The 21,938-nt window shown below is 47.2% G+C and overlaps 1 protein-coding gene across 2 annotated transcripts in view; it reads left to right on the forward strand.

Moving 5' to 3' along the window:
• efcab14 (EF-hand calcium binding domain 14) overlaps nt 1-1,876 on the forward strand; it is a 15,230-nt gene extending 13,354 nt beyond the window's left edge. For both annotated transcript variants that reach the window (XM_061243850.1, XM_061243851.1), the window contains exon 10: nt 2-1,876. In XM_061243850.1, the coding sequence (XP_061099834.1) occupies nt 2-180 (179 nt within the window). In that variant the 3' untranslated portion in view covers nt 181-1,876. The remainder of the gene's footprint in view (nt 1) is intronic.
• Nucleotides 1,877-21,938: the final 20,062 nt, after the last annotated feature.

Consider the following 21,938-nt stretch of genomic DNA (forward strand, 5'->3'; position numbering starts at 1 on the left):
GATCTCGAGAAGTTGTTTGACGGGCTGAAAGAGGCCCCGCCCACTGACGGGTTGACCTATGAGGAGCTGAGGATGCTGATTGGGCAGGGGACCCCGGATAGACACGCCCTGGAGCCGTTTGATTGGAACGGAGATCAGAAGTTCTCAAAGGCGGAGCTTCAGGCTGCTGTGGGAGTGTGAGGGGCGTGACCAGGAGGACTTGTCATAGGAGGCGTGGTCTCGTTAATGATGTCACACTTTTATACAAGTGTCCAGCACTCTTGTGGGTTTGGGTTAGGGTTAGTCTCACACACACGGGAGACCCATGCATACTCATGCGCACACACACAATAACAGACCGACAGTAACATACACACAATCATGCACACACACAGTAACATACACACACTCACGCATACTCACACTCATGTACACACAAACCCAGTAACACACACACACATACACACACACTCTCTCTCTCTCTCACACTAACCCAGTGACACACACCCACATGCATACACACACACACACACACACACACACACACACTCACTCACACTAACCCAGTGACACACACACACACACACTCTCACACTAACCCAGTGACACACACACACACACACACACACACACACACTCACTCACACTAACCCAGTAACACACACACATACACACACACACACACACACACTCACACACACACACACACACACACTCACTCACACTAACCCAGTGACACACACACACACACTCACTCACACTAACCCAGTAACACACACACATACATACACACACACACACTCACACTAACCCAGTGACACACACACACACACACACACACACACACACACACACACACACGCCGCAGTAAAGCACACACCACTCTCTCCTGCTGTCTGCCACATTAGAGTGGTGGAGCGGAATGTTTATCATTGCCCATGTTCAGACCTGACGGCGGACATTAGCTAACCGTGTGAACAGCAGTGATGGCTGCTGATGGGGACACTGCAGAGAGATCAATCTGTGATGAACAGGCATTGGTGGAGAGCTGAATGGAACATTCATTTAGAATTGTTCAACAGTAACATTCACCGTGAACATACGCCGTCTTGAACGCACGTCTGCTTTTCACACCATTTTCTAAGCCTGGTCACATGACCGCATCCAGGCACAATCATGCTCTCTTCCTTTCAGCCCTGTGCTGAATCCAGCCCACTCTCTTGAAGACAGAAACTCTCATTTTATTTCGTCCGCTGCTGCTTGGTTTTATTTGGTGATTCTGAGTGTTCTATATTTATTGGCAGTAGGATGCTAATGCTGCTTCCTCCTCTTCCTCCTCTTCCTCCTCCTCCCACAGAAGGAGGGGCTGTAGTGCAGGCCGGTAGAGCAGCTCTGCAGCAATAACTTCACTCAACACAGTGTGTGACAGTGTGTGTGACAGTGTGTGTGACTGTGTGTGTGACTGTGTGTGACTGTGTGTGTGACTGTGTGACAGTGTGTGTGACTGTGTGACAGTGTGTGTGACTGTGGCAGTGTGTGTGACTGTGTGTGACTGTGTGAGACTGTGACAGTGTGTGACTGTGTGACAGTGTGAGTGTGACAGCGTGTGACTGTGTGACAGTGTGAGTGTGACAGTGTGTGTGACTGTGACTGTGTGAGATTGTGTGACGGTGTGTGACTGTGTGATCGTGACTGTGACTGTGTGACACTGTGTGACACTGTGTGACAGTGTGTGACTGTGAGATTGTGTGTGACTGTGTGATCGTGACTGTGACTGTGTGTGACTGTGTGTGACTGTGACAGTGTGTGTGACGGTGTGTGACTGTGTGGGGTGGGTGTGTAACATTGCAGATATGTAATTTGGTGAAGCAGACACAGACACACACACACACACACACACACAAGCTCACTCTCAAGATGATTGTACACGCAAACGCACGCGGTCACACAGACAGAAATGCACACTCGTGCACACACACGCGGTCACACAGAAGCGCACACGCACACACACGCGGTCACACAGACAGAAGCGCACACACACACGCACACACACACGCACACACGCACGCACGCACGCACACACGCGGTCACACAGACAGAAGCGCACACACACACGCACACACGCACGCACGCACACACACGCGCGGTCGCACAGACAGAAGCGCACACACACACGCACGCACGCACGCACGCACGCACACACACGCACACACACGCGGTCACACAGACAGAAGCGCACACACACACACACGCACACACACGCGCGGTCGCACAGACAGAAGCGCACACACACACGCACGCACACACACGCGGTCACACAGACAGAAGCGCACACACACACACACGCACACACACGCGCGGTCGCACAGACAGAAGCACAGGTAATGCAGGTAGTGGAGATGCACTGAGTGTGTGCAGAAGGCTGGAGAAAGGCAGCACAAGGCCGGGTCAGCGGTCCTGTAGGCACCCTGGTCCCCGTCAGTCGCTGAAACCTGTCGCCATGTAAATAAGGTAGTTTTAATCGCAGCTTTATGTACAAAGCAAATAATTTTCCTCTGGGTGGGGGGAGGGGGGGGTTGTGTAAGACATTAACCTTTTCTCCGGGGGTCGAGGGGGCTGTGTAAGATATTCGTAGCACTGTATATTCTAATGGGAATGATTTTATTAACTTGTGCTTTTGCATGTTGCACACACTGTAACATGAATAAATGTCTAATTTATCAAATAGACGCCGTCTCTGCCTGATGTCTGTCTGCATTGGGGAGGTGGTGATTCAGTGTTGCAGGAGCCCTGCAGGGAACGCGGGGTTCTGATTATTATTATTATTATTATTATTATTATTATTATTATTATTCTGAGGACCATCGTTAATTAGGAAGGCTGCTGAGGAGAGCCCTGATTGGCGGGGGAAGATTCATTCCTGGATTAATAGAGCTGAGGAGGATTCTGGGTTTGGATATTTTTGGAAATGACGTTTGGGAGTAATTGGATGTTCCAAGCAGAGTTCCCGTTTGATCAACCTGACCGGATTCAGCCGAGGCCCGTCCTCCGTCTCCCTTCCAGATAAATTAAGAGTTTTACTCTGTCTTCCTGTCTGCCACAAGCACATCCATCTTGTGTGGGATATTAGTCACCAGACAGGCGGGAGGAGAGGAACTTTATTTGAGCAACGGTCACTACAGCTGCTCCCTGTGACAGAGCCCCAGGACCGCCCACGCCATGAGGTCCATATCGGCCTCAGAAGTGTCGTAATTCCCTTTGGAAATGTCTATGGTTCCTTAGCATTTCCTAGAGTTAGGGATCCAAATACCCAACGGTCAATGGGAGAAATGAGAAGTTTGATGATTGTTTGTATATGAAAAAAGATCATGTTTTTTCATCCAGTTTTTATAGTGTGATAAAGTTGTGCTGGTTATGGCATCTGGACTTGATGCAGACACAGGCCCGGGGTCCCGGTCCCGGTCCCGGTCCAAGGCTGGGGGGAGGGGGAGGGGGAGGCAAGGTTTGTTGGGTCGTTGTATATAGAAGCGCCCTGATCTCACTCCCCACAGTCTCAGGGTGCAGAGCCCTGATCTCACTCCCCACAGTCTCAGGGGCAGAGCCCTGATCACACTCCCCACAGTCTCAGGGTGCAGAGCCCTGATCTCACTCCCCACAGTCTCAGGGGCAGAGCCCTGATCTCACTCCCCACAGTCTCAGGGTGCTGAGCCCTGATCACACTCCCCACAGTCTCAGGGTGCAGAGCCCTGATCTCACTCCCCACAGTCTCAGGGGCAGAGCCCTGATCTCACTCCCCACAGTCTCAGGGTGCAGAGCCCTGATCTCACTCCCCACAGTCTCAGGGTGCAGAGCCCTGATCACACTCCCCACAGTCTCAGGGTGCAGAGCCCTGATCTCACTCCCCACAGTCTCAGGGTGCAGAGCCCTGATCTCACTCCCCACAGTCTCAGGGTGCAGAGCCCTGATCACAGAGGAGATGTGGCTTGTAGAGCCCTGATCACAGAGGAGATGTGGCTTGTAGAGCCCTAATCACAGAGGAGATGTGGCTTGTGGAAGGCGTGTTCTCTGGATCTCCCCTGGGACGCCAGGAGACTGCGCCATAGCTAACATGAGCAGGTGGAATAGAAATGGGCAATTCAGAAAAATCAGTAACAAAAAAAGAATAGAAATGTTAAAGCAAATCTCTACACAATTGTATCTGTATCACCAACACCATCACACACAGCTGTATCTGTATCACCAACACCATCACACACAGCTGTATCTGTATCACCAACACCATCACACACAGCTGTATCTGTATCACCAACACCATCACACACAGCTGTATCTGTATCACCAACACCATCACACACAGCTGTATCTGTATCACCAACACCATCACACACAGCTGTATCTGTATCACCAACACCATCACACACAGCTGTATCTGTATCACCAACACCATCACACACAGCTGTATCTGTATCACCAACACCATCACACACACACAGCTGTATCTGTATCACCAACACCATCACACACACACAGCTGTATCTGGCTGTATTTTCAGTTACCATTCACATGCGTTCTTACTCTTGTGTAATAAATTCTAAATTTTTCTACTTGCTAGAGAAATTATTATTTTGCTTGTAAAGTGGCATTGGAATTCAGTGGACCCAGTGCCACTTGAGAGAAATGAGTGAATAATAACGTCCCGGTGTCAAACGCCATCTTAAACCACAGACTGACAGAGACGGTTGTGTGAAAAGGCCATTCATTTTCCCCATAGAGAAATTGTGCTTTGATCTGGAAATCCATATATGGGCAAAGGGTTTGCTCTGGGTTACGTCAGACTTCCAAGGCCTATTGACACTGTACAGGCATGAGTGCCTATCTCTGTACTGAGCCTTATCACACTTGTGTCCAATCAGAGAGTTAAAATGACGTCCAATATCCCCCGGTCCACATCACGCCTGCAAAAGACACACTCACACCCAACACCGAGGTGCACCTGAGCCTCTCTAGGGTGGAAAGGGTTTCCTGGTCAGTGTATATGACTGGTCCTCAGTTAAACAGCGTTTCCTGGTCAGTGTGTATGACTGGTCCTCATTTAAACAGTATTTCCTGGTCAGTGTGTATCACTGGTCCTCATTTAAACAGTGTTCCCTGGTCAATGGACTGGTCCTCATTTAAACAGTGTTTCCTGGTCAATGGACTGGTGCTCATTTAAACAGTGTTTCCTGGTCAATGGACTGGTGCTCATTTAAACAGTGTTTCCTGGTCAATGGACTGGTCCTCATTTAAACAGTGTTTCCTGGTCAATGGACTGGTGCTCATTTAAACAGTGTTTCCTGGTCAATGGACTGGTGCTCATTTAAACAGTGTTTCCTGGTCAATGGACTGGTGCTCATTTAAACAGTGTTTCCTGGTCAATGGACTGGTGCTCATTTAAACAGTGTTTCCTGGTCAATGGACTGCTGCTCACTCAATTCACCTGGATGTTCTTTCAATAGGATCCTCTGGATGCCAAAGAGCAGATGGATGTAAATGAGTTGAGTGAATGAGGCGAAGTGCAGAAGATGGGGGCGGAGGTGGCAGATTCTCACAGAAAGGTGACAAAGACGTCATCAAACGCAGTGACGTGCAGAGATGCAATGTGTGATTATTCCTTTATTTAAACAGGTGGTCTCATTGAGATCAATATCAGTTTATCAGGAGAGACATTTTCAACAAAAACTGATATATCTTTCTGTTGATTTATTTATATTGCATAATGTCACAGGAAAAGTTGAGGGAAAATCAAATAAAACATGCACAAGCATTACTAATAAAATACATTTCAGAAATTCTAGATTTTAATCATTGAATGGAATGCGCATGTCCCATTTCAGAGACTTGCAGGTAATTCCATTGAGCAGAAAATCTAAATCCAGACTTACCAAATATAAGTCTGAATATTTAAGACAATGATTTTGAGACATAGTGTCAACAATATCATGTTAAAACAGATTAGGGATACAGGATAAGGTAATTTGCTTAGTAAGACTTTAATGAAATTAATGAAACGCTGTGCAAGATGCTCTGAGTTGTTAGGGAGGGCCAACCAACTCTCATATAAAGCAGTGTTGAGTGAGTCCGATTTTATGCTCCATTTAGACGTCTAATGCCTTCAGGGTGGGGCTGAGAGGCATAGCAGTGAATCGTGGTCCAGCACAGGGAGAATCGCTGTTTGGACGGATGTTTTTTTAACAGCCAACAAAATACAAGCCTTGTTTCTGTATGGAAAACCAGTTTTGACGTTGAGTTTATGGATGAGGTGTTCCACATGGGTTTTAAAAGAAGATTTGCTGTCCAGCCAGACCAAAATACTTATATGAGTGAACAAATTCTGTTTGTCTTCCATTTAAAGTCTGAATCTGTAAGGACGTACTAATTGAGCGTGAACTTGAAAAAAAAAAAACATGCATTTCAGACCTTCCCGCCCAGTCACCTACCCAATCAGACCCTCCCGCCCAGTCACCTACCCAATCAGACCCTCCCGCCCAGTCACCTACCCAATCAGACCATCCCACCCAGTCACCTACCCAATCAGACCCTCCTTTCAGTCATCTACCCAATCAGACCCTCCTTTCAGTCATCTACCCAATCAGGCCCTCCCGCCCAGTCACCTACCCAATCAGACCCTCCTTTCAGTCATCTACCCAATCAGACCCTCCCGCCCAGTCACCTACCTAATCAGACCCTCCTTTCAGTCATCTACCCAATCAGACCCTCCCGCCCAGTCACCTACCCAATCAGACCCTCCCGCCCAGTCACCTACCCAATCAGACCCTCCCACCCAGTCAATGAACCTATAGGCACGTCTGCACAGGCCACTGAACTCATGCCCCCACACCTGCTCCTGTTCTACACCAACTGAGAGAGACGTGTAGGCCTTCAGCTGACAGACTTGCAGGCCCCAAGCTGACAGACTTGTAGGGCCCTAGCTAATAAACGTGTAGGCCCCTAGCTATCAGACATGTAGGCCCCTAGCTGACAGACTTGTAGTTCCCTAGCTGACAGACGTGTAGGCCCTCTAGCTGACAGACTTGTAGACCCTTAGCTGATACACTTGTATTCCCCTAGCTGACAGACGTGTAGGTCCCTAGCTGACAGACTTGTAGGGCCCTAGCTGACAGACTTGTAGGGCCCTAGCTGACAGACTTGTAGGGCCCTAGCTGACAGACGTGTAGGGCCCTAGCTGACAGACGTGTAGGGTCCTAGCTGACAGACTTGTAGGGCCCTAGCTGACAGACGTGTAGACCCTTAGCTGGCAGACTTGTAGGGCCCTAGCTGACAGACATGTAGGCTTCTAGCTGACACTTGTATTCCCCTAGCTGATACACTTGTATTCCCCTAGCTGACAGACATGTAGGCTTCTAGCTGACACTTGTATTCCCCTAGCTGATACACTTGTATTCTCCTAGCTGACAGACATGTAGACCCTTAGCTGACAGACTTGTATTCCCCTAGCGGATAGACGTGTAGACCCTTAGCTGACAGACTTGTATTCCCCTAGCGGATAGACGTGTAGGGCCCTAGCTGACAGACTTGTAGGGCCCTAGCTGACAGACGTGTAGGCCCTAGCTGACAGATGTGTAGGGCCCTAGCTGACAGACGTGTAGGTCCCTAGCTGACAGACGTGTAGGTCCCAGTAGAGAGAATTGCAGGCCCCCAGCTGCACAGAGTGTGGCTGTTTGTCTCAAAAGTAGCAGTGTAAAAGTTTTATTTAATGCTATGAATGCTTATGTAATTATATTTTCTCCCTGTTGTTTTGTTTCTATGGAAACTTTGCCAGTATAAACAAAACTCTCCTTCTGCTGTTCTCCTGCCTGACAAAGAGCCCATTATTTTCTTACTAATTTTAGAAATTTGCTCAAAAGCCAGGACTGATTAATGATCAACATGCAAAGTTATTGATGCAAGTTAATTGGCCTGACAAAATGTAGCATCTCAAACCAGATTTCTACTTCAAACACAATTCTCAACAACAGGTAATCACATAAGATAAACCTAATGTATTGTCTCAGAGAAATTGGACATCCAAGGGTTGCTGATACCCTAACTTACATTTAAGGAAAGTGGAGGGGGGTGTACACATTCTACACAGACGGTTTCATAATCATTTCATACACATTCCAAGCTATTGCCACATTCCCCCAAATGATATTGTACCTTAATACCATTATCTACACTCCACACACTCATACACTCCGCACACACTCCACACGCACACACTCCACACACACCACACGCACTCACACACACACCCACACACTCACACACTCCGCACACACACACACACATACACTCCGCACACACACCACACACACACACTCCACACACACTCTGCACACACACCACTCACACACACACTCATACACTCCACACACACACTCCACACACACTCAATCACACACTCTGCACACACACCACACACACACACACACACCACACGCACACACTCATACACTCTGCACACACACCACACACACACACTTAAACACACCACACGCACACACTCCACACACACACTCACCACACACACAGTCATACACTCCGCACACACACCACACACACACACACTCATACACTCCACGCACACACTGCACACACACACACAGACTCACACACACGCACACACAGACTCACACACGCACACACACACACATGCACTCCACACCAAGTATATTGCACCTCAAACAGCACATTTCCCATTAAAGTCTGCTGTTCTGTACGTGCTGCACATGCATCGCTTCTGCTGCAGGAACCAGCAGTCCCGTCTGTACTGTCCAGAGCCAGCAGTCCCGTCTGTACTGTCCAGAACCAGCAGTCTCGTTTGTACTGTCCAGAACCAGCAGTCCCGTCTGTACTGTCCAGAACCAGCAGTCTCGTTTGTACTGTCCAGAACCAGCAGTCCCGTTTGTACTGTCCAGAACCAGCAGTCCCGTTTGTACTGTCCAGGGACTGGATCGAGAGTGGAACCACAGAGAATTGATGCAGAGATACGACCAACAGTGACCTGTACCTTCTGCCAGACGGTATGAGCTCATATTCTTTGTGATGTACATGATTTGGATCAGCATAGAGCCTTTGTGATGTCCATGATATTGTGACTATGATAGGCATTAGGTCTGCTTGCAAAAAATGAAGAGTTCTTGATTTGAAAGTAAAACGCAACAATTATTTATTCATTTGGTTTTTTTTCAATTCAAATAAAGGCATATGCCTCTCCCTTTCCTTGTTAGTGCCTGCGTGCATTGCCTGCGTGCGTGCGTGCGTGCGTTGCCTGCGTGCGTGCGTGCGTGCGTTGCCTGCGTGCGTGCGTGCGTGCGTGCCTGCCTGTGTGTGTGCATGTGTACGTGCGTGCGGTAGAAAACTTTTTTGCTTCCCAGTCTCCCCCTCCCACATGAGAAACCCTGTATATACACAGGAAAGACATACAGGTAAGCATGACATCACTAGATCAGGTAAGGTCTCTTAAAGGGTAAGTAGCATAATAAATCATAATAATAATAATCCCCAAAACTAATCATTCATATTTACATTCTCATAATTCATTATAGATCACTTTCATTGACCATTTTCATTTTCATTTCCCCCCTATAAATAGCTCTGGATAAAAGCATCTTCGAAATGCCAGTAATATAACTCTAAGTCTGTTAAGTTGCCATTTTTAAGTTATAATTTTTTAGAATAATTGTAACAATCCTGACAACAATGTTATTAAAATTTTTTAAATGCACTTAATTTCAGGTTCTTAAATGGATGATAACTTACAGTGGCAGCAGTACGGGTACGTTGTCAGTGTAGATATTGACCCAAGTGAGACGGGTGCGTGGGGGTTGGACCCAAAATGCACGACTCAGAAACAATAGTAATATAAAGACCCCTCAGGGCTTTATTCGGGACGAATCCCAGGAGAGTAGTCAACACAAGCAAAGTCCATACACGTAGATCCAGCCAAACAAATACAAAACAAACAAAAAGCACGGTGCCGAGGGAAGAGGCAATCTCGTAGTCGGTAGGCGTGCAGGGAGGTCCGGTTGCAGGAGAGCTGTCAGCGGGGCAGATGAACAGACGGACGGCAGGCAGAGGCGTAGTCGTGGACGAAGCGGGAGTCGAAACCATGAAACAATCAGCGGGGCAAAAGTACAAAAACGGTAGGCGGGGACGTAGTCAAGAACAAAACGAAGGTCACAAAACAGAAATCAATAATCGATGGTCAGTAAACAGGCGTGGATCGTAACGTGTAATCAAACAGTAGTAATGCTCAAGAGTTGCGTGAAAAAACAGAGGCAGACAATTTTGCAGTGAACAGTTGTGCGACTGGGCTATAAATGCAGGTGTAGACAGGTGTAGACAATTAGTAAGAGCGTAGCAAGGAAATGGAAAACAGGTGCGATGGATGACAAGTTTAACAAGGAGATTAGTAATCGTTAGTAATAAACCTATCCTGCCCTAGCATTAGTAAATTAGTAAATGACATGCACGAGAAACATAAGGTAACATGAACACATGATTAGTCTTGTTAGTTTCTACCCAATCCTGACCTAGCGTTAGTAGTTTTAGTAAATAGACAAATGGAAATAATTAGGGAGTGAATGACAGAAGGAGCGAGAGAGAGAGAGAGAGAAAAGGCGGAACGCAAGGTTTGCGGAAAAACATGTAAAAGTGTATGCATAACCACGACCAGTTAACGTAACAATAAACATACATCGAAACATAACACAAAGCGGAACTAAGACGATAATCACTCAACATAACCAGGTAATATAATTGTACGAAAACATAACTAGACATGACAAGAAAATAAATCGTAACAAGACATAACTAGACATGACGAGAAAATAAATCGTAACGAAACATAACTAAACAACATGACGAACCTAGACAACATAATACATGATAAAACACTACGTGACTAAGACAACATGAATAAACATAAATCAACATAAAACATGGTGAGACAGACCTGAAACGTGACAGGACCCCCCCCTTAACGACCGACTCCTGGCGGTCCTTGGAATTTATCAGGGTGGTCACGATGGAAGTCTCTGATGAGCGATTTGTCCAGAATGAGACTGGGAGCGACCCAGGAACGCTCCTCAGGGCCATAGCCCTCCCAGTCAACCAAGTATTGCACCCCACGGCCCCTCTTACGAATGTTCAAGAGTTTCTTAACCGTTGTCAATAATGCGGGGGGGAGGTGGTGGGGGATCCGGGGGACATATGGGGTGAGAGGACATGATACATGATACTGGCTTAATACATGAAACATGGAATGTGGGGTGAATCTTAAGGGAAGCAGGGAGTGACAGTTTAACAGAGGAAGGATTGATGATTTTGTGGATTTTAAAGGGACCAATAAAGCGGGGTTGCAGTTTGTGGGAAGTGGCTTGGAGGGGAATGTCCTTAGTGGACAGCCAGACGGAGTCACCTGGTTTGTAGGCCGGAGCTGGAGTGCGGTGGCGATCAGCAAAACGCCGATTACGGTCTGCCGTGCTTAGCAGCGCGGCCTTGGCATCCCTCCAAACCTTGGAGCACCGTTTCATGTGGATGGCGAGGGAGGGAACAGCGATCTCGGCTTCCTGGTCAGGAAACAGTGGAGGTTGGTAGCCCAAGGAGACCTCAAACGGAGATTTCCCGGTGGCGGCGCAGGGTAAGGTGTTGTGTGCGTATTCCACCCAGGTTAGCATCTTGCTCCAGCCGGCTGGATTTTTTGCCGATACGCAGCGTAGAGCGGCCCCCAGGTCCTGATTGGCCCTCTCCGTTTGGCCATTGGACTGAGGGTGGTAGCCCGAAGAGAGGCTAGCTGTGGCCCCGAGGGCCACGCAGAATGCCTTCCAAACTTGGGAGATGAATTGGGGGCCGCGGTCAGAAACGATGTCCGAGGGAAGTCTGTGAATGCAGAATACTTCTCTCACCAGAACCTCTGCGGTCTCTTGGGCGGTGGGCAATCCAGCCAGGGGGATGAAGTGTGCCGCTTTGCTGAATCGGTCCACCACAGTGAGGATGGTGGTGTTACCTTCGGAAGGGGGAAGTCCGGTAACAAAGTCCACGCCGATGTGGCTCCAGGGTCGGCTGGGCACAGGCAGAGGTTGGAGTAAACCAGCAGGGGCTTGGTGGGAGGCCTTCTGGCACAGGTGGTACATGCCTTGATGAAGCGCCTGGTGTCAGGGATCATGGAGCTCCACCAGAATCTCCTTTTCAGCACCGCCAAGGTGCGGGTAAAGCCGGGATGGCAGGAAAGGAGGGATGAATGGGCCCATTGCAGCACCTGTGTCCGAGCGGCTGAGGGGACGTATAGGCGTAATCCGGGGTTGGACCTGGGATCGGGCTCCTCCCGTAGAGCCCTCTGGATCACCGCCTCGATCTTCCATGTGACGGATCCGATGGTGCAGGAGGTAGGAAGGATGTTCTCGGGGATCTCACGCTCAGAACAGGTGTTGAATTGACGGGACAGGGCATCGGGCTTGACGTTCTTCGAACCTGGACGGTAGGTCAAAGAGAAGTTGAACCTCCCGAAGAACAGCGCCCATCTCGCCTGTCGGGAGTTCAGCCTCTTGGCTGTCTGGAGGTATGCCAGGTTCTTGTGGTCGGTCCAAACGATGAACGGCTTCTCGGACCCCTCCAGCCAATGTCTCCACTCCTCCAACGCCAGTTTGACTGCTAGCAGCTCTCGGTTCCCAACGTCATAGTTCCTCTCCGCCGGGGACAGCTTCTTGGAGAAGAAGGCGCAGGGGTGTAGTCGGTTGTCCGCGGCCGCCACCTGAGAGAGCACTGCTCCCACCCCTGTGTCGGAAGCATCCGTCTCGACCACAAACTGGCGGGTGGGGTCGGGGTGTACCAGGATGGGAGCGGAAGAGAACAGTCTCTTGACCTTGGTGAAGGCCGTCTCAGCTTCGGAGCTCCACCGGAATGGCACCGCAGGGGACGTGAGTTTGGTTAGAGAAGAGACCACTTGACTATAGGATCTAATGAACCTCCGGTAGAAGTTGGCGAATCCCAAGAAGCGTTGGAGCTGCTTACGTGAGGTGGGTGTGGGCCAGTTGGTAACTGCCAGAATCTTCTTGGGATCCGCCCTGATCCGTCCCTTTTCAAGGATAAACCCCAGGAACTCAACTGTGTCGGAGTGGAAGACGCACTTCTCCGCCTTGACGAATAGTCTGTTCTCCAGGAGTCTCTGTAGGACTTGCCTGACGTGGTATTCATGATCCTTGGCATTGGTGGAGTAGATTAAGATGTCATCCAGGTAGACGAACACATGGCGACCCAACAAGTCCCGAAGAACATCATTCACCAGGGCCTGGAACACAGCAGGAGCATTGGTGAGGCCGAATGGCATGACCAGGTATTCGAAGTGTCCGAGAGAGGTGTTGAAGGCGGTCTTCCATTCATCGCCCTCGCGGATACGGACCAGGTGGTAAGCGTTGCGGAGATCCAACTTGGTGAAGATGGTGGCCTCGTGAAGTGGGTGGAACGCGGAGTCCATCAGGGGCAGAGGATACTTGTTCCTCTCCGTGATGTTGTTCAGCTCCCTGTAGTCGATGCACGGGCGTAGGGAGCCATCTTTCTTCTGAACAAAGAAGAATCCCGCACCGACGGGAGAGGAAGAAGGGCGAATTAGTCCGTTAGCCAGGCAGTCACGGATGTATTTCTCCATCGCCTCCCTCTCTGGTCTGGAGACGTTGTATAGGCGACTTGAGGGAAGTGACGAACCAGGGAGGAGCTCGATGGCGCAGTCGTAGGGTCGATGAGGCGGCAAAGACTGAGCCTGTGTCTTGGAAAACACTGTTCCCAGGTCATGGTAAGGAGAGGGGACCCTCTCCAGGGAGGGTTTGGGAGTCTGTGGTAGAGCTGGCACTCCCTCTGCTGGTGGTGGGGCGGAATGCAAGCAGGACAGATGGCACTTCGGATCCCATGCTTGCACTTGGTTAGAACTCCAGTTGATCGTGGGGTTGTTGTTTCTGGAGCCAGGGTAATCCCAAGATGAGTTGGTCATTAGGGGACTGGATGACGCGGAACTGGATCATCTCCCGATGGTTCCCAGAAATGATCAGTTGTAAGGGAATGGTGATTTGTGTCATGCGGCAAAAGGTCCTTCCATCCAGCGACCGCGCGTTCTCAGGGTGGGGTAAAGGGAGGGTGGGGATGTTCAGTTCAGACACCAAAACTTCGTCAATGAGATTGGCGTCCGCTCCAGAATCCACCAACGCGTTAATCCGGGTCGTTCTGTCGGGCAGAATTAAGAGAGTCGTGAGCGTGGGACGATGGTTGTCTCTGTCAGACCCCTCATGTCTGTCGACAGCTCTCACCTCCACTGGTCTCCTGGTCTTGAAGGAGCACCGAGCCTGGGTGTGACCCGGCCTCCCACAGTAGAAGCACGAACCAGTGGTTCTGCGGCGTGCTCGTTCCTCAGTAGAGATCCTTGTACCGGCCCGGGACAGGTCCATGGGTTCGGATCCCTCAGACTGCTGCTCCTCCAGTCGAGGACTTGGCCCCTGCCTGGGGTAATGGTTGCCAGGAAGGATCGGTCTCTCCGACCGACGTTGTCTGGCACGGTTGTCCAGGCGGATCGTGGTGCGCACGAGCTGGTCGAACTGGGTGATGGGGTCCAGTCGCGCCAACTCGTCCTGGAGCGTCTCCCTCAGGCTGGCCAGGAAGAGATTTGCCAACGCCGCATCGTTCCAGCTAGTAGCCGCCGCGAGGGTGCGGAAGTCGATGGAGTGGTCTGCCGCGGTCTTCCGTCCTTGGCGCAGAGCAATCAGTCTCTGGGATGGCTCCTGGTCGCTGGATGCGTGTTGGAAGACCTTCCGAATCTCATCGGCGAAGACTGGGTAAAGAGGAGGGAATGAATCCCCGGACCACACCGCCGTAGCCCAGTCCAACGCCCTCCCCTTGAGTAGCCCCATCACGTAGCCAATCCGACGGTCGTCGCTGTTGTAGGTCTGGGGCTGTTGCCTGAACACGAAGTCGCATTGTAGAAGGAAAGCCTTGCACCTCTCAGGTTCTCCACCAAACCTCTCCGGAGGGGGTTGTTGGGGCTCTCGGAATTGGCAGGTTCCCGTGGGGTTGAGCGCTGGGGATGTGGGTGGGTGGGAAGGCTCCTCCCGTGGTTGTGGTAGGACCGCGACGGCAAGCCTCCTCATCTCCGCGCACAGTTCACAAATCTCCAGGTGAAGTTCGGAGATTCCTTGTGAATGCTGCCGGACGATGGCTCCTTGTTCCTGGAGGGCGTAGAACATGGCTGTAGAGTCAGCAGGGTCCATTTTGGCGAAATTGTTCTGAGACGGGTGCGTGGGGGTTGGACCCAAAATGCACGACTCAGAAACAATAGTAATATAAAGACCCCTCAGGGCTTTATTCGGGACGAATCCCAGGAGAGTAGTCAACACAAGCAAAGTCCATACACGTAGATCCAGCCAAACAAATACAAAACAAACAAAAAGCACGGTGCCGAGGGAAGAGGCAATCTCGTAGTCGGTAGGCGTGCAGGGAGGTCCGGTAGCAGGAGAGCTGTCAGCGGGGCAGATGAACAGACGGACGGCAGGCAGAGGCGTAGTCGTGGACGAAGCGGGAGTCGAAACCATGAAACAATCAGCGGGGCAAAAGTACAAAAACGGTAGGCGGGGACGTAGTCAAGAACAAAACGAAGGTCACAAAACAGAAATCAATAATCGATGGTCAGTAAACAGGCGTGGATCGTAACGTGTAATCAAACAGTAGTAATGCTCAAGAGTTGCGTGAAAAAACAGAGGCAGACAATTTCGCAGTGAACAGTTGTGCGACTGGGCTATAAATGCAGGTGTAGACAGGTGTAGACAATTAGTAAGAGCGTAGCAAGGAAATGGAAAACAGGTGCGATGGATGACAAGTTTAACAAGGAGATTAGTAATCGTTAGTAATAAACCTATCCTGCCCTAGCATTAGTAAATTAGTAAATGACATGCACGAGAAACATAAGGTAACATGAACACATGATTAGTCTTGTTAGTTTCTACCCAATCCTGACCTAGCGTTAGTAGTTTTAGTAAATAGACAAATGGAAATAATTAGGGAGTGAATGACAGAAGGAGCGAGAGAGAGAGAGAGAGAAAAGGCGGAACGCAAGGTTTGCGGAAAAACATGTAAAAGTGTATGCATAACCACGACCAGTTAACGTAACAATAAACATACATCGAAACATAACACAAAGCGGAACTAAGACGATAATCACTCAACATAACCAGGTAATATAATCGTACGAAAACATAACTAGACATGACAAGAAAATAAATCGTAACAAGACATAACTAGACATGACGAGAAAATAAATCGTAACGAAACATAACTAAACAACATGACGAACCTAGACAACATAATACATGATAAAACACTACGTGACTAAGACAACATGAATAAACATAAATCAACATAAAACATGGTGAGACAGACCTGAAACGTGACACCAAGTGCCGTTCATAATCTCTTCTAAAGCCTATTAAAACCTGGTGATTGAAACCAGAGGATGAATGAGCTACATTTGTTTTTATGTAGAATGATGTCATTTCCTGTTTCTCCTAATTACTTTTTCTGACACTAAAATTATGTTTTTTGTCTCTCTCTCTGAACTAACGCAGTCCAGGGCCACCTGAGAGAGGAGCCATTTTGATTCTGCTCCTTCAAACATGCCCTGCTTGTTGTTTGTATGCCCTTTAATGAGCTTTTTGCTGAATATCAAATCCTGAAAAAAGAGAGGCTTATATAATGAGCACAAGGCCGTGTGTCTCAGGATGAGCGGGAGAAGCCTCCTCCCTTTTCACAAACAAGCTTCTGCTGAGAGGAGCACGGCCGTAAGGTGAGTTAATCATCACAGCAACGAAGATGCAGCAGATCTGGAGCTCACCCTGTCCTCTACTACGTGGTCTACTGCCACTCATGCTAAATACAGTCCCAATATCTTACACTGCTGCTAATGCTAAATACAGTCCCAATATATTACACTGCTGCTAATGCTAAATACAGTCCCAATATCTTACACTGCTGCTAATGCTAAATACAGTCCCAATATCTTACACTGCTGCTAATGCTAAATACAGTCCCAATATCTTACACTGCTGCTAATGCTAAATACAGTCCCAATATCTTACACTGCTGCTAATGCTAAATACAGTCCCAATATCTTACACTGCTGCTAATGCTAAATACAGTCCCAATATCTTACACTGCTGCTAATGCTAAATACAGTCCCAATATCTTACACTGCCACTCATCCTAAATACAGTCCCAATATCTTACACTGCTGCTAATGCTAAATACAGTCCCAATATCTTACACTGCTGCTAATGCTAAATACAGTCCCAATATCTTACACTGCCACTCATGCTAAATACAGTCCCAATATCTTACACTGCCACTCATGCTAAATACAGTCCCAATATCTTACACTGCTGCTAATGCTAAATACAGTCCCAATATCTTACACTGCTGCTAATGCTAAATACAGTCCCAATATCTTACACTGCTGCTAATGCTAAATACAGTCCCAATATCTTACACTGCTGCTAATGCTAAATACAGTCCCAATATCTTACACTGCTGCTAATGCTAAATACAGTCCCAATATCTTACACTGCCACTCATGCTAAATACAGTCCCAATATCTTACACTGCTGCTAATGCTAAATACAGTCCCAATATCTTACACTGCCACTCATGCTAAATACAGTCCCAATATCTTACACTGCTGCTAATGCTAAATACAGTCCCAATATCTTACACTGCTGCTAATGCTAAATACAGTCCCAATATCTTACACTGCTGCTAATGCTAAATACAGTCCCAATATCTTACACTGCCACTCATGCTAAATGCAGTCCCAATATCTTACACTGCTGCTAATGCTAAATACAGTCCCAATATCTTACACTGCTGCTAATGCTAAATACAGTCCCAATATCTTACACTGCTGCTAATGCTAAATACAGTCCCAATATCTTACACTGCCACTCATGCTAAATGCAGTCCCAATATCTTACACTGCTGCTAATGCTAAATACAGTCCCAATATATTACACTGCTGCTAATGCTCAATACAGTACCAATACATTACACTGCCACTCATGCTAAATACAGTCCCAATATCTTACACTGCCACTCATGCTAAATACAGTCCCAATATCTTACACTGCTGCTAATGCTAAATACAGTCCCAATATCTTACACTGCCACTCATGCTAAATACAGTACCAATACATTACACTGCAACTCATGCTAAATACAGTCCCAATATCTTACACTGCCACTCATGCTAAATACAGTACCAATATCTTACACTGCCACTCATGCTAAATACAGTACCAATATATTACACTGCTGTTAGTGCTAAATACAGTACCAATATATTACACTGCTGTTAGTGCTAAATACAGTCCCAATATCTTACATTGCCACTAATGCTAAATACAGTCCCAATATCTTACATTGCCGCTAATGCTAAATACAGTACCAATATATTACACTGCTGTTAGTGCTAAATACAGTCCCAATATCTTACATTGCCACTAATGCTAAATACAGTCCCAATATCTTACATTGCCACTCATGCTGAATACAGGACCAATATATTACACTGCTGCTAATGCTCAATACAGTACCAATACATTACACTGCAACTCATGCTAAATACAGTCCCAATATCTTACACTGCCACTCATGCTAAATACAGTACCAATATCTTACACTGCCACTCATGCTAAATACAGTACCAATATATTACACTGCTGTTAGTGCTAAATACAGTCCCAATATCTTACATTGCCACTAATGCTAAATACAGTCCCAATATCTTACATTGCCGCTAATGCTAAATACAGTACCAATATATTACACTGCTGTTAGTGCTAAATACAGTCCCAATATCTTACATTGCCACTAATGCTAAATACAGTCCCAATATCTTACATTGCCACTCATGCTGAATACAGGACCAATATATTACACTGCTGCTAATGCTCAATACAGTACCAATATATTACACTGCCACTCATGCTAAATACAGTACCAATATATAGCTCAGAGTGTAGTTGACAGTAATTATCAGGTTATGCAGGTATTGGTGGCTTCCCTTCGTTGGTCAGCCCATTAAGGCCAAGAGAACCAGGTTTGATTAATTAGCCAATCAGCATCTTCGACTAGTCACTGATGCTGAAACACTGAAAGTCAGTGGCCCTCCATGACTGGATTTAGACACAGCAAGGCTTGGTGAGTGAACTGGGCTCATCCCAGCTGAGGTGCTGCCCCTGTACATGTGTGCCAGCTAATATGATGCTATGAGACTGGTGCATATACTTTCACAAAGATAACATATGTTCTGACTAGATGCTCTATGTACTAGCAATGTAACTGCGGGTTCCTGAAATACAAGTTACAAACATAGCCTATACACGCACACTCATTCATTTATCTGTTAAACACCGTCAATCTGGAAGACTGGATACTTTGAACAAATCAAGAAGAAGCAATCAACTACCATGAGTAACCCAATGCAATGATAAATGAAGTGAAATTGAATTAAAGTGAACTTAGTTATAACTCGTATCAGTGATAGAAAACAGGCTTTAGAAATAGTAGACAAGGCTGTCACATTAATTGTCCTTTATTAAGGAAAAGGGAAGCAAATGTTTCAGACTTTGTTATAAAATATATTTCCTTCTGAATTGCTAAGTAAAATGGGCCATTCCAAACATTGTTCAGAGAAACAGCGTCATTTGATTAAAAAGGTGATTGGAGAGGGGAGGAGAGGGTGTGCAGCAAATTCTAGGATGTGCAGCTAAAATGATCTCAAATGCTTTAATATGGCAACAAAAACCTGTAACACACGGACGAAAACGAGAAACTGCTGTTATAACGGATCAAATAATAGTCAGAATGGCAAAGATTCAGCCATTCATCAGCTCCAGAAAGATCAAAGATGATCTACAATTACCTGTAAGTGCTGTTACAGTCAGAAGACGTTTGATCGAAGCTAAGCTATCAGCAAGAAGCCCCTGTAAAGCACCATTGTTGAAAAAAGGTGCAGAATCGGTTAAAATTTGCCAAGGAACACATTGATTGGCTCAAAGAGAAATACTGTAACATTTTGTGGACTGATGAGAGTAAAATTGTTCGGGTCTAGTGGTCATCGACAGTACATCAGACAACTCCTGGGTACTGAATTCAAGCCACAGTGAAGCATGGTGGTGCAAAAATCATGGTATGGGGATGTTTTTCATACTACAGTGTTGGGTTTGTATACCAGGGATCATGGATCAGTTTGAATACGTCAAAATACTTTAAGAGATTATGTTGCCATATGCCGAAGAGGAAATGCCCCTGAAATTGGTGTTTCAACAAGACAACAACCGTAAACACACAAGTAAGTGAGCAAGATTAAAAATGCAGTTTCTGAAGCAAAACCCAAAAATTCACAGGGACTGTGGAATGTAGTTTGTCCATCCTGGGCTGAAATACCTGTTTCTAGGTGCCATAAATTGGTTGACTTGATGCAACACAGATGCGCAGCAGTTACCAGTGGGTAGCACTGCCGCTTCACAGCAAGGAGGTCCTGGGTTTGAATCCCTGTCGGCGTGGTGTGGAGTTTGTATGTTCTCCCCCTGTCTGCGTGGGTTTCCTCCGGGTAATCCGGTTTCCTCCCACAGTCCAAAGACATGCATGTTAGGCTGATTGGACAGACTAAATTGCCCGTAGGTATGAGTGTGTGAGTGAATGGTGTGTGTGCCCTGCGATGGACTGGTGACCTGTCCAGGGTGTATTCCTGCCTTTCACCCAATGTATGCTGGGATAGGCTCCAGCCCCCCTGCGACCCTGTTCAGGATAAGCGGTTTAGGATAATGAATGAATGAATGAATGAATGAATGAATGAATGAATGAATGAATTATTTAAAGTGAAGTTAAATCTTGAAAAATGTCTTCAGTTTATACAGTTTGAAGAGAAAAATGTCAACACTGCCTTTTTAAAAAAAAACAGATTAATATTCCTTTTCTTTGCTTCCTGTAAAAGAATAATGCTGACTTGATAAAATTTGTTAATTCTTTGATTTGGAATTGAATGTGTAATATTTCAACTACATTTAAAATATTGAACTAAAAGCTATTAAAAATATTTGCAATTTATTCACTTTTTTTAATGCACTGCTATTTATTTCAACACAACTGTTGCTGTATACATTTACACATTTAATTGGTAAATAAACAGACTCCAGGTGGCACGGATGGTGCAGTGGGTAGCACTGCCGCCTCACAACAAGGAGGTCCTGGGTTCTAATCCCTGTTGGCCGGGGCCTCTCTGTGTGGAGTTTGCATGTTCTCCCCGTGTTTGTGTGGGTTTCCTCCGGGTACTCCGGTTTCCTCCCACAGTCCAAAGACATGCATGTTAGGCTGATTGGAGAGTCTAAATTGCCCGTAGGTGTATGAGTGAATGGTGTGTGTGCCCTGCGATGGACTGGCGACCTGTCCAGGGTGTATTCCTGCCTTTCGCCCAGTGTATGCTGGGATAGGCTCCAGCCCCCCTGCGACCCTGTTCAGGATAAGCAGGTTAAGATAATGGATGGATGGATGGACCCAGACTCCTGCTTAATTAATTAAAATAATGTCATTCGATGATTATTATTGAATGATTTTTTTTTGCCCAAAGCGGGTGTATTTTCATCTAGATATGCGGGGATCGCGGGCTAGTCACTGTGTCGCAAAGCATAGGATGAGGGTCAGTGTTCAATCGATATCTTTAATGATTCTGGGGTTGTTTTGTTTTCCCGCTATACCTAAAGAGGCTTCAACCGTCCGCCGCTGGTACGGGGTTGCCTGGGAAACGGCAGCATGGCAACAAGATCGGAGCCTGGGGGTTGTCTGTTGCTCGCTGTTTCGTATTTCCCATCCCCTCGCTAGATGGTGTGTGA

Source organism: Conger conger, chromosome 5 (genome assembly GCF_963514075.1).
Source record: "Conger conger chromosome 5, fConCon1.1, whole genome shotgun sequence".
Lineage (NCBI taxonomy): Eukaryota > Metazoa > Chordata > Actinopteri > Anguilliformes > Congridae > Conger > Conger conger.